The 13,679-nt window shown below is 42.3% G+C and overlaps 1 protein-coding gene across 4 annotated transcripts in view; it reads right to left on the minus strand.

The window, feature by feature from the left end:
- Positions 1-87: 87 nt before the first annotated feature.
- Positions 88-13,679, minus strand: part of impg1b (interphotoreceptor matrix proteoglycan 1b) — a 35,755-nt gene continuing 22,163 nt past the window's right edge. For 2 of the 4 annotated variants that reach the window (XM_044142427.1, XM_044142426.1), the window contains 6 exons: positions 9,399-9,618; positions 8,307-8,517; positions 7,142-7,327; positions 6,859-7,033; positions 4,741-4,824; positions 99-566 (listed from right to left, as the gene is read on the minus strand). In XM_044142427.1, coding sequence (XP_043998362.1) covers positions 483-566; positions 4,741-4,824; positions 6,859-7,033; positions 7,142-7,327; positions 8,307-8,517; positions 9,399-9,618 — 960 coding nt within the window. In that variant the 3' untranslated portion in view covers positions 99-482. Of the gene's footprint in view, positions 567-4,740; positions 4,825-6,858; positions 7,034-7,141; positions 7,328-8,306; positions 8,518-9,398; positions 9,619-13,679 lie in introns of all 4 variants that reach the window. The other 2 variants (XM_044142425.1, XM_044142428.1) reach the window with 2 other exon arrangements.

Genomic DNA, 13,679 nt, shown 5'->3' on the forward strand with positions numbered 1-13,679 from the left:
TCATTTCCACCATTTTTCCATTTAATTTGATTCTCTGAAAATGTGTGCAGTTGCATCTGAATAGAGTTAAAACTGACAAAACACGCAGTTTGTTCTTCTAAAAACCTTTATTTTATTTGCTTTACATGAAAAATGTATAAAAATATGTCCAGATCAGATGGTTATCGATAAGTTTGTGAATTATTGTTGGACTGAAGCAGCCAGGTCAGTAGCTTATGCAGTAAATTCTCTTTTTGGGACACAAAAAACATCAAAAACAAAATATATGACTTTATCTACACATACAGTGAGATACAGCCGTGTGCATCTTTCTGTAAATAATAAATACCTCATTGTGAGGAAAGACCAACCTTTGCCAAGCGTGTTCAGGAAATGTTCCTGCCATTTATAAGGTGTAATAAATATTAGTTTCCTCTCCAACGCAGAGCTCTCTGTCTAACACTATGAACACTAAACACAGGTTCGCTCCGGATCCGGTGTCATCAGAGAACTGTGACTTCGAAACAGTCGCTGTCTGGCGCCCGGAGCAGGCAGCACCTCCCGTACTCACTGGACAGTCGCCACGTCTGGAGGAAACGAGACGCAAAGAGTCATTTTGGAGAAACGCTTCGTCATCATTCAGATGGGAGACGGTGATTTTCACACAGAAATTTCAAAACTGACAAATCACAAGCTCTTCATCTGGAAAATGTTTTCCATTGTGCAACAGTTGCTAGGATTATTTTTGTGTTGTTAAAACTGCAGTAGGGAACTTTTTTTTTTCAAAATCAGCTCTTTACATATTTATTAAATCTGTCACCATATTGAGTCAGTCTGAGTCTGAAAAGATCGATCTCCACCTCCATCCCGAGCTGCTGCTCCAATCTGAAGAAATGCATCACAAAAACAACCAATCAGAGCCAGGAGGCGGGTCTTAGCGCTGCCAAACAACCTCTTGTACTTGCTGGGAAATGTGCTAATGGGGAAAAACAACTTATTAAAGTAAAACTGTTTATCCGCTGTCGTTGGTAGCAATGCTAACTAGCCTTAGCATTTATGACAGACTAGGCTAGTTGCAACAATAATCATTGAAGTGACTGACAGTGCTAAACCCCGCCTCCTGGCTCTGATTGGTTGTCTCTAGTTAACACTGGAAGAAGGCAAAGGAACTCGATTTTTTCACACGTCAAACCGTCACGACATCAGAACAAGAAGAAAATATTTTAAAAAAGGTTACTGCAGCTTTAAAGGAAAACTTTGATCACAAAACGCTGCAGTGATTCTGGTTGGTGAGTAAAATCATGATAGTTCTGTTGGACTTTTACCTTTGCAGGCGTCAAAGAGCTGGAAAACATTTCATCAAGTTATTTATACTTCAGCAAAATGATTTTCAACCACAGAGAAGTAAAAACAGGGTGCGAGTTTTAAATTATTCATTTGAGCACCTGGCAAATTACAAAACAATCATTTGAACCAACAGAATAAATAGAAAACAGTGAAGCAGAAGAAAAACAGAAACTTTACTTGTTTTTAATAAAACATTTAAAACAGAATAAATATTAAATGTATTCAGTCAAAGTGACAAAACTGGACAAACAACTTTGCCTGCACTAACAGCTAAAGGTCAAAGGTCAACCCTACATCCAACCCCTCATGCGACCTTCATCCGACCCTCATCCGACCCTCCATCCGACCCTCATCCGACCCTCATCCGACCTTCATCCGACCCTCATCCGACCCTCATCCGACCTTCATCCGACCCTCATCCGACCCCTCATCCGACCCTCATCCGACCTTCATCCGACCCTCATCCGACCCTCATCCGACCCTCATCCGACCCCTCATCCGACCCTCATCCGACCTTCATCCGACCCTCATCCGACCCTCATCCGACCTTCATCCGACCCTCATCCGACCCTCATCCGACCTTCATCCGACCCTCATCCGACCCCTCATCCGACCCTCATCCGACCTTCATCCGACCCTCATCCGACCCCTCATCCGACCCTCATCCGACCCCTCATCCGACCCTCATCCGACCTTCATCCGACCCTCATACGAACCCTCATCAGACCCTCATCCGAACCCTCATCCGACCATCATCCGACCCTCATCCGACCTGACCCTCAATCGACCCTCATCAAACCTTCATCCGACCCTCATCAAACCTTCATCCGACCCTCAATCAAACCCTCATCCGACCCTCAAACCGACCAACATCCGACCATCATCCGACCCTCATCCGACCCTCCATCGACCCTCATCCGACCCTCATCCGACGACCTCATCCGACCCTCATCAAACCCTCATCCGACCATCATCCTACCTTCATCCGACCCACATCCGACCCTCATCCGACCTTCATCCGACCCTCCATCCGACCCTCATCCGACCCTCATCCGACCTTCATCCGACCCTCATCCGACCCTCATCCGCCTCATCCGACCCTCATCCGACCCTCATCCGACCTTCATCCGACCCTCATCCGACCCTCATCAAACCTTCATCCGACCCTCATCCGACCCTCATCCGACCTCATCCGACCCTCATCCGACCCTCATCCGACCCTCATCAAACCCTCATCCGACCCTCATCAAACCCTCATCCGACCCTCATCCGACCTTCATCCGACCCTCATCCGACCTTCATCAAACCCTCATCCGACCCTCATCCGACCCTCATCCGACCCTCATCCGACCCTCATCCGACCCTCATCCGACCCTCATCCGACCCTCATCCGACCCTCATCATCCGACCCTCCATCAAACCCTCATCCGACCTTCATCCGTCATCCGACCCCCTCATCCGACCTCATCCGACCCTCCATCCGTACCTCCATCCGACCCTCATCCGACCCTCATCCGACCCTCATCCGACCTTCATCCGACCCTCAATCCGACCCTCAACCGACCGTCATCCGACCCTCATCCGACCAGCATCCGACCCTCAATCCGACCCTCATCCGACCCCTCATCCGACCCGCATCCGACCCTCATCCGACCCTCATCCGACCCTCAATCCGACCCTCATCCGACCCCTCATCCGACCCTCATCCGACCCTCATCCGACCCTCATCCGACCCTCCATGCGACCCTCATCCGACCCTCATCCGACCCTCCATCCGACCCTCATCCGACCATCATCCGACCCTCATCCGACCCTCATCCGACCCTCATCCGACCCTCATCCGACCTTCATCCGACCCTCATCCGACCTTCATCCGACCCTCATCCGACCCCTCATCCGACCCTCATCCGACCCTCATCCGACCTTCATCCGACCCTCAATCCGACCCTCATCCGACCCTCATCCGACCTTCATCCGACCCTCATCCGACCTTCATCCGACCCTCAATCCGACCCTCATCCGACCCTCATCCGACCCTCCATCCGACCCTCATCCGACCCTCAACCCACCCCTCATCCGACCACCATCCGACCCCCATCCGACCCTCATCCGCCCCCACCTCCGACCCTCATCCGACCTTCATCCGACCCTCATCCGACCCTCATCCGACCCTCATCCGACCCTCATCCGACCCTCATCCGACCCTCCATCCGACCCTCATCCGACCCTCATCCGACCTTCATCCGACCCTCATCCGACCCTCATCCGACCCTCCTCCGACCCCTCATCCGACCACCAACGTACCTACATCCGACCCTCATCCGACCCTCATCCGACCCTCATCCGACCCTCATCCGACCTTCATCCGACCCTCATCCGACCCCTCATCCGACCCTCATCCGACCTTCATCCGACCCTCAATCCGACCCTCATCCGACCCTCATCCGACCTTCATCCGACCCTCATCCGACCCTCATCCGACCCTCATCCGACCCTCATCCGACCTTCATCCGACCCTCATCCGACCTTCATCCGACCCTCATCCGACCCTCATCCGACCCTCATCCGACCTTCATCCGACCCTCATCCGACCCCTCATCCGACCCTCATCCGACCCCTCATCCGACCCTCATCCGACCCTCCATCCGACCCTCATCCGACCCTCATCCGACCCCTCATCCGACCCCTCATCCGACCCTCAACCCAACCCACATCCGACCCTCATCCGACCCTCATCCGACCCTCATCCGACCCCTCATCCGACCCCTCAACCGACCCTCAACCGACCCTCCATCCGACCCTCATCCGACCCTCATCCGACCCTCATCCGACCCTCATCCGACCCCTCATCCGACCCCTCATCCGACCCTCATCCGACCCCTCATCCGACCCCTCATCCGACCCACATCCGACCCACATCCGACCCCTCATCCAACCCACATCCGACCCCTCATCCGACCTTCATCCGACCCCTCATCCGACCTTCATCCGACCCTCATCCGACCCCTCATCCGACCCACATCCGACCCTCCATCCGACCCTCATCCGACCCCTCATCCGACCCACATCCGACCCCTCATCCAACCCACATCCGACCCCTCATCCGACCCTCATCCGACCCCTCATCCGACCCCTCATCCGACCCTCCATCCGACCCTCCATCCGACCCTCATCCGACCCTCATCCGACCCTCCATCCGACCCTCCATCCGACCCTCATCCAACCCACATCCGACCCTCATCCGACCCTCATCCGACCCTCCTTTTAACTGATGTTTTGGACACCTTTGTAATAGAATCTCAGTCGATGTTTAGAGCTGACAAACGTCTCAAAAGGAACTTTAATAAAATACAAGCAGCAGTTTGTCATGTACATGTAGAACAGAGTTACTCAAACCGTTCATGCTGGTCTTACCTCACTGCGTGACAAACTGTGGTGGAAACCCACCATGCCTGACACTAACTTTTCTGATCTTGTTGTGTAGAGTTGTCTGGGGATCTGCAGAGAAGAGACACATTTTAATGTTTTTCCTTCTAAAAAAAGATGAATAAAGCAAAGATTTTACACGATCTACCTTAAATTAAAATAGTGATGAGGTTCATCAACGTTAAGGATTTAAAGCAAGCTTCTACATTATGAAAGTTACTTATGTTAGTTTTGTCTTATTTAAAGTGTATTAAGGTATTAGAACTAGAAAATAAACCAAAAATATTTGGAAAGATTTTGTGTTTTTGCAGTGAAAATAAATGTGCAGCCGGGGGTCCAAACCTTTACAAAAACTAAAACATTTTAAAAAACTTTTTCTGAGATTTTTTTTCTGCTCAATATTTTGATTAGAAAACAGAAAATGTTTTTTTTTTTTTTTTTTTTGTAGCTCCAAAACTTCAAAGGGTTTCATATGAAAAAAATGATTTTGGGCTCAATTGAAGAAAACTAAAACAGATTTAATCTCTTCTTCTGAAAACATAATTTAATTGACTTTTTATTTGAAAAGTTTAATAATGTAATAAAAAGCTGCAGTTGGTGTTTCTGTCCAACATGAAATTAAAGAGAAAGCAGAAAGCTGGGTTATTAAAAGATTAATATTCAAACACCTTGATTATTAAAACTCCACAAAGCTTCATTAAATTTATTAAATTATGTTTTGTTAATTAGCACCAGGTTCTCTGGCTGGATAGTTATTTCAATATTTTATCGTAAACTTAAAAAATATAATTTCAGTTTTTAATTATTTAAAATGAACTTCAACTAAAATTATCCTATTAAAATATTCTTGTACACAAATCTAATATGATTGGTACTTCATCTACCTATCTATATATATGTATATCTATCTATCTATATATATATACATATATATATATATATATATATATATATATATATATATATAAAAATATATATATATATACATATATATATCTCTATATATATAGATAGATAGATAGATCGATCGATAGATAGAAAGCTCGATAGATAGATAGATAGATAGATATATAGATAGATAGATAGATAGATAGATAGATAGATAGATAGATAGATAGATAGATAGATAGATAGATAGATAGATAGATAGATAGATAGATAGATAGATAGATAGATAGATAGATAGATAGATAGATAGATAGATAGATAGATAGATAGATAGATAGATAGATAGATAGATAGATAGATAGATAGATAGATAGGATAGGATAGATGGATAGATAGGATAGATAGGATAGATAGGATAGATAGGATAGATAGGATAGATAGGATAGATAGGATAGATAGGATAGATAGGATAGATAGGATAGATAGGATAGATAGGATAGATAGGATAGATAGGATAGATAGGATAGATAGATGGATGGATGGATGGATGGATGGATGGATAGATGGATAGATAGATAGATAGATAGATAGATAGATAGATAGATAGATAGATGGATGGATAGATAGATAGATGGATAGATAGATAGATGGATGGATAGATAGATAGATAGATAGATAGATAGATAGATAGATAGATAGATAGATAGATAGATAGATAGATAGATAGATAGATAGATAGATAGATAGATAGATAGATAGATAGATAGATAGATTTATATGTTCCAACAATAATTCTAACGTTGGATTAAAAAAACATTCATTTGCTCCATGATCTCCAGATTTTTTCTTCTTTTGCACCTTATTAAAATCTCCAGATTAAAACCTTTTAATGGTTTTAAATTTTTCTGCTTTTTCCCCTTCGGGTTAATTTTACAGAAAAGTTTTTGTTCATTTTTAGTAGGACCCAAATATTTTATGTTGAGAGAAAATTTGAATTTGTGAATCATAATTTTGTCCTAATTGTAAAAAAAAAAGAAACGTTTCTCCATCTGCCTGGACCAGCTGAACTTTGGACACCCCAGTTCTACATCAAGTGGCTGTGAGGTCAAAGGTGAAGCCTTCAAAGCAGTTAGAGGTGAGTGGATGAGAGGCTCAGAGCAGCAAACGGAGGTCAGTGTTTAGTCAGGTTAGGTCTTAAAGCCGATCCTCTGGCTGTACCTCGATACTCAGGCGTATATTTTCAACCGAGGCAAAACGTTCCTGCTCAGACTGCGAAGAGGCAGAGCTCGAGGCACAGGGCAGAGTGGAAACATGAGTTAAGACACCGTCATCATTCTCAAAAACCGGGTTCTCCCTCAAAGTGTTCTCAAAGGCGTACGGTGCATGGGTGTGCCTGCGATGCAAACGCACACAAACGCATTTACAGCAGCGGCGGAAACGACGCCCTGAGAACAACAAGGACGGGTCGTGAAAACGAATGCAAGGCCGGGTTCTGACTTACACCAGAGCCACGGCCTTCCTGGTCCGGATGCACTTCTTGTTGATGAATATTAAAATGCCGATGACGGCGCAAACCAGGCAGAGGCTCCCCAGCAGGCAGGTAGTAATCAGAGCCGGGTCCAGAGGCACCGATACCAGCTCGCTGCAGCGCGCGCCGTGGTAACGCCAGTATTTACCTGCAGGGCATCTGAAACAGAGGAGAACAGAGAGAAATCCCAGACACTTCCCTGAAGAAAGGAAAATTAATAGTTTACCGTTTCTTTCTCTGCAAATGATTCAAAAACAATTTAGTACTTCCAGTTCTGAAAGCAAATGTTTCTGAATAAATCCCCCGGAGCGCAGAGCAGACAGACACAGACACGCATTTCAATTCAGGCCTGAAATCCAGCATTTCTACGCTGCATTTCCAAAAGTCCTGATGTTCAATAAATAAATAGGAATCCTGAAACATTTTGTCCATCAGGTAAAGGTGGATCTATTCAGTCTAATTCTGTTTTATTCTTCATTTTAGTAAAACTTTAATGCAAAGATGAAGCTTTGCATTAAAAATCTGATCATTTATCAAAAGACACTTTATGACAACATGAAGACTCCTTCATGTTTATAACACTAACATGGACACCAATCACATAAAGTCTTTTATTTAGAATCCCTATCGGAAATTTATGAGTTTAAAAGTCAAAAGTTTTGATGGAAATTTACTTTTTTTATACAATGACCCTAAAACGGCTTTGATAGAAATAATATATTATGATCAGTCCAGCATAATGTTCCTCAGAGGAGTCCAGTAAAATATACACGACAGTAAAAAACAAAAAGATTAAAACTAAAATCAACCAATTAAAGTTGGTTTTTTTGGAATGTTTTTGGAAATGACTACAGTTTAAGTGCAAAAATGTGCAAAATCATTTATCTAGTTTTCTCATTTTGGGGGCTTTAATAAACAAATTTATTCTGTTATTAGAAAAAGAAACTTTCTTTCAACACACTTGTTATATTTATGTAAGTTTAATAAGTTATGAGCAGAAAGATCTCGACATAAACGTGGTTCTAAAAACGGAACGTTTTCTATTCAAAGACGTTGAATGTGCATCGTTCTTGAGCTGCAGTTGGGGGCCACAAACGGCCCGGGCCCCGCTCTTTGAGCACCCCTGGGCTGTGCGTACCTGCAGGTGACTCCGTGGCCGGGGATTATCTCACAGGCGCCTCCGTTCAGGCAGAAGTCCGGCTGCAGGGAGCAGGCGTCCTGGCAGGGCCGGCCGTCCACCGCGCTGTAGCCGGGGTCACACAGGCACTCGGCCTCGCCGCTCCAGCTGTTCACCACGCAGCGAGAAAACTCGTTGCAGGCCAGGAACTTACACGGATCTGCCTGGTCAGCTGAGGCCAGCGGGGCAGGAGCAGAGAGGCGCCGGTCAGCATTAACGAGGAGGAGAGCTGCCAGCGTTCTGATTCCATCGAGCTAACCTCTACAGAGTCAAGATTCAGCTGGACAGAACCCGTCTGGCAACACGAAGTAGGCTCAAAGATCTCAGAATAAAGAAATTCACAAACAGATGAGAAACAAAATCATTGATCCTTTTCACTCTGACGCCTTTTAAAGCAAATCTTTGGTTTCGAGACGCCAAACACTGAAAAAAATACTAAATATTACCAAGTATGTTGGTTTAGCTTACAGTGCAAATAACATATTACACTTGATTAAAGACAAATTCACTCAAAAGTAACTTCAGCAACGTATAGGAGTTTGTTTAGAGTCAATAATTCCTTAATATTAATTTTAAAAAACATTTATTTCATTGGCAGATTATTTCACTTAACGTGAGAAAATCTTGTTTTCTTTTTTTTTTTTTTGCAGTGTTTTAATCATTTTATTTTAATATTTTATTTATTTACTAAACTGTCACTTTTGACACTGAAAAGTCCAGATCAACATAAACATTTTCCAACACTGTAAAAACACAAAATTGTACCAAATATTTCTGGACACAAGTAACTTTTTAGCTTGTTTTAAGTCAACTATTCAGATTATTTCACGTATAACGTGGGGAAATGTCTTATTATAAGTAAAATAATCTCTTTGTACATCACTGTGACAAAAGCAACAAACTACAGAGTCTGTTTGTGGCAGACAGAAACCTGAAGCTTCCTGTTGCTAATTTCACCCTGAAAATTGAAAAGTAAATGTGGATATTCTTTCTCAGGCACCAAAACAAGTGGAAAAATAACAGAATAAAAGCCAAGACTTCAGAACTCCTCACCTGGTTCGACCTCCAGAGAGCGACTGTCGATCTCGATGTCAAGCCGATTAGACGCGGCGCTGCACAAGTCCTCCAGCACACAGCGCACGGCTTCGGTGACGTTGTTGGGAACCGGCTTGTCCAGTTTCATCCTGCTGTTCACCACAACACTCCCATTCCTGAAGTTGAGGATCTCCAGCTGCTTGAACCCAGTCAGGTTGGACTGTAAATATGGCAGAAGCTGCACAGAGACAGAGAGGGAAGATTCATCAGCTGCTGCGTCTCAGATCTTAATTACAAGAAGATTAGAGCTGAAAAATCTATCTGCTGCAGGGAGACATGAAGTTTTACTTTATCTATGAAAATGTCAATAAACAAAACTGAATTTGTTTTTGTATGGAGTTGACAAAAAAACACTTAATTATCCTCCGTTAGTGACAGCGCTCAAGTTTTATTATTCAGGTCACATATAAGAGTGAATCCTATGAATAGTTTGTAATTAAATTTTAATGTGAGCATGAAAGGACGGCTTTTCTGTCACTGATTGTACAATTAGATGCAGAACAAAATTGGAGTTTTGGTTTCAAAGCACAAAAACGCTAATCCTGGAAAATAGAAAAACTGAATGGATAAAAGAGTTTAATAAGAAGAATGTTTACTGCAAGTAAACCGTCTGAAACAGAAAACTAATCCACAGTGATACTGTCCTACATTTATCCTGCCAGGTTTGCAGAGTCACTCAGTGAACTGAAGGTTTAAAGCAACCAGCAGAAAGAAAAACCTTAACCAGTTACCAGAGGTCAATACTTCCAGTAACATTAACAGTTAAAGTCAGGAACTGAACAAAACAGGTTTCAAATATTAACTTTTATTATAAACATTTTAGTTTGGCCAAGAAAAACCGTCATTTATGGAGAGAGGGGTGTGAATACTTTCTGAAATGATGCTGAATAAGACAGGAACTGATCAATCATTGACACCGATTACATAATTAAACTATTTCACATTTCTAGAATAAATTTGCTTCATAGAAACTCCTTAATTTTGAAGAAACTTGTTTTTCAGTAAAATGTTTTGCCGATGAGTCGTTTCAAAATCAAAATGAATTTATTTCATAAAACTGCAATGGAAACACGTTTTCACATCCTGAGTCACATGATCAACAACTGGAGGAAACCAACGAAGAAGACGACAGGCGGCGGCGGCGCCGTGTTTTCAACGGCTAAACGCCTGAAACTTATTCACACCAGATTTTCATTTTTATTTCATGGAAACTAATGAAATTAAAAAACAGTTTTTTTACATTAGTGGAATATTTACAAAGTTTTGTTCACGTTTTTAAAGGAACCGGTTTGGATTTTTGGACCGGTCGATGTTTTTATGTGAAGAATCTTCTTCTTCTTTAAACCAGTTTGTTTTTACAAGTTAACACTTTTTTCAATATTTTATTGTACAGAAGCATGCAGACCTTTTTATTAAAGATACATTTTTCCCCATTTGACTCAACTATTCATGCTTCTCCTTTATTTGGTTTTTCTTTTTATTATTATTGTGATTAAAAGTTCTGCTTAACTGCAGAACTTTGGCGCTGCACACAGAACCATCACTGTCTAAATCCACCTGGATTAACTAAATTACATTCTAAATGTATCAAACTCTAATGGAATCATTTAAAGTTGCTGCTTCAAACATCCAAAGTTACTTCTGACTCTAATTTATCCTAAACTTTAAATATATTTGAACAGAACTTTGACGTTCTGTGACTTACAGAACCGTTCATCTGCCTTCAAACTTCAGGGATTAGTTTTGGGATTAGACCAACACGGGACAGTTTTCAATGGGAAACGTTGGGCCCCAAAGTTTAGATTGACGGATTGGGTTTCATCTGCCCGCTAGTTAGCTAGCCAGCTGAGCTCTGGTTCTCTGCAGCTCCTCCAGAGTTGCCTCTTGGCTGCTTCTCTGATTAATGCTCTTCTTGTTCAGATCAGGGGTTTCCAACGTGTGGCTCAGGGGCCATTGGCAGCCCATGGACTGACTGTGTGCGGCCCCAAACTTCATTTCAACAAACGACTTTGACTCCGAGACTCAGGTGTTCAAAATGATCTCAAAGTGAAACAAATAAAAAATACTGGCTACATCACAAACCTCCTTTTTCAGGACAGTTTCTGTTGCTCAAAAGCAAAACTTACTGAACTCATTTCTGTTTCAATTCATTTAATAAACTTGGCTGAATACAGCAAGAAACAAAAAGAAAAATCGACCCGAATCCGTTTCTGACTGTTCAGAAACGACTGCATTGTGTTTTAATAATGCAAACCTGCAGAACCTTTTAAAGTTTTGGATCTAGAATAATTTACGCATCCTTTTCCAGGAACAAACCCAATCCTTAGTTTAATTAAAGTATTGCATGCTTAGTTTAATGTGGAGGAGATAAAAAACGATGTTTTATTTTTTCAGACTTGATGAAAATGTTTGGAGCTGCCTGGTTCAGTTGGACCCTCATGTCTGCATCAGTTTGATGGTTCTGTTGGAAACTTTTAAAGGCAGTTGAGGTTAATGGATTTTATCCAGGAGTGTCAGAGTAAAGGGGGAGGAATAAAAATGTATGACACAATTTTTAGATTTTTATAATAAAACAAAAAAAAAAACAAATTCCAAAAATATACATGAAAGTTTGTGATAAAATATGAAAAAGTTATCGGAATAGTTTTTAAATGCCTGCACTGTAAAAACACAAAAATTAACCAAGTATTTTTAGTCTAGTTTCTAGTACAAACATATTAGTTATTGAAATAAAACTAACTTACAAGTAACTTTTCAGTAAGACATAAAAACTTGTTTTAAGTAATTAATTCCTTAATATTGATGAAAAACTTCTGGCAGATTATTTCACTTATAGCATGAAAAAGTGAAATAATCTGCCAAAATCTAACTTTTTAATCAATATTAAGGCCCTCAGATTTCATATCTTACTAAAAGGTCACTTGTAAATTATTTATGTCTCATTTCAAGTGTAATAAAATATTTGCACTAGAAACTCGACCAAGAGAATATTTGGTCAGATTTTGTGTTTTTGCAGTGTGGAAAGTCAAACTATGAAGGAAGTGATGCAGGAAGTCAGACAGCTAAAGAAACGGCGCTCAATCAGCGTCGTCGATCTGAACGGATCCAAGCTGAGCTCAGATGAAGCGGGGAAGAGATTCGCTGCTGCAGCAGGTCAGAGCGATACGGAGCGATAAGGAGCGATAAGGAGCGATAAGGAGCGATACGGAGCGATATGGAGCGATAAGGAGCGATAAGGAGCGATACGGAGCGATACGGAGCGATAAGGAGCTCTGATCAGGACAGGTGACAGCAAACCCTCACCTGCCAACGCTTCACTGCTCTGACCGCGCTGCAGCTGCACATGGAAACAGTTCAAACACAATCATTTGTAAAGGATCTCTCTACTGCAAACCACAGAACTTCTACATCCAAAACCTGAAGTTTCATCAAAAGTTACGCTTGTATCTACTGGTTCTGTTAAAACCAACAGACTGGTGCAGACGGCACTGGAGAGTCACAATGAATATTAACCAGCTTACCAAGTTCATTTTCATTCAATATAAAGAAACAAACACTTTCTGAACTCCATGTCCAATTTGTTTTGGTTGCTTCACAAACCAGTAGGTACAGGAGTAATCCCAGTAGGTACAGGAGTAATCCCAGTAGGTACAGGAGTAATCCCAGTAGGTACAGGAGTAATCCCAGTAGGTACAGGAGTAATCCCAGTAGGTACAGGAGTAATCCCAGTAGGTACAGGAGTAATCCCAGTAGGTACAGGAGTAATCCCAGTAGGTACAGGAGTAATCCCAGTAGGTACAGGAGTAATCCCAGTAGAACATCCAAACACACAGTCAGAGCATTCAGTGTCTGTTTAAATGGGCTCATTAACATGATAACCATTAACATGAATCAGGTCACCATGACTCCTGATGAAACCAGGTCGGATCATTTAAGAGAAATAACAAGTCGCCCATTTAAAGGAGAATATATCTGCGTTCCCATTGACCTTAAAATTGGAATTACGGAAATTAATTAGTTCATGAAAAAAGTTTTTCAATAAAACGTTTTGCTGAGGTGGTTTTCCTGCTGTAATAAAATTACTTTGATTCTCAAAACTGCGACTGAAACACTTCCACATCACACCAGTCATGTGATCAACAACCGGATGTTACTACTGGTGGAAACCACAAAGAAGAGACAACAGGAAGTGTTTTTAACAACGCATCACGTTAACTTACTCAAATGAGATTTTAATTG

The sequence above is a fragment of the Gambusia affinis genome, linkage group LG16 (assembly GCF_019740435.1).
Source record: "Gambusia affinis linkage group LG16, SWU_Gaff_1.0, whole genome shotgun sequence".
In the NCBI taxonomy this organism is placed as follows: domain Eukaryota; kingdom Metazoa; phylum Chordata; class Actinopteri; order Cyprinodontiformes; family Poeciliidae; genus Gambusia; species Gambusia affinis.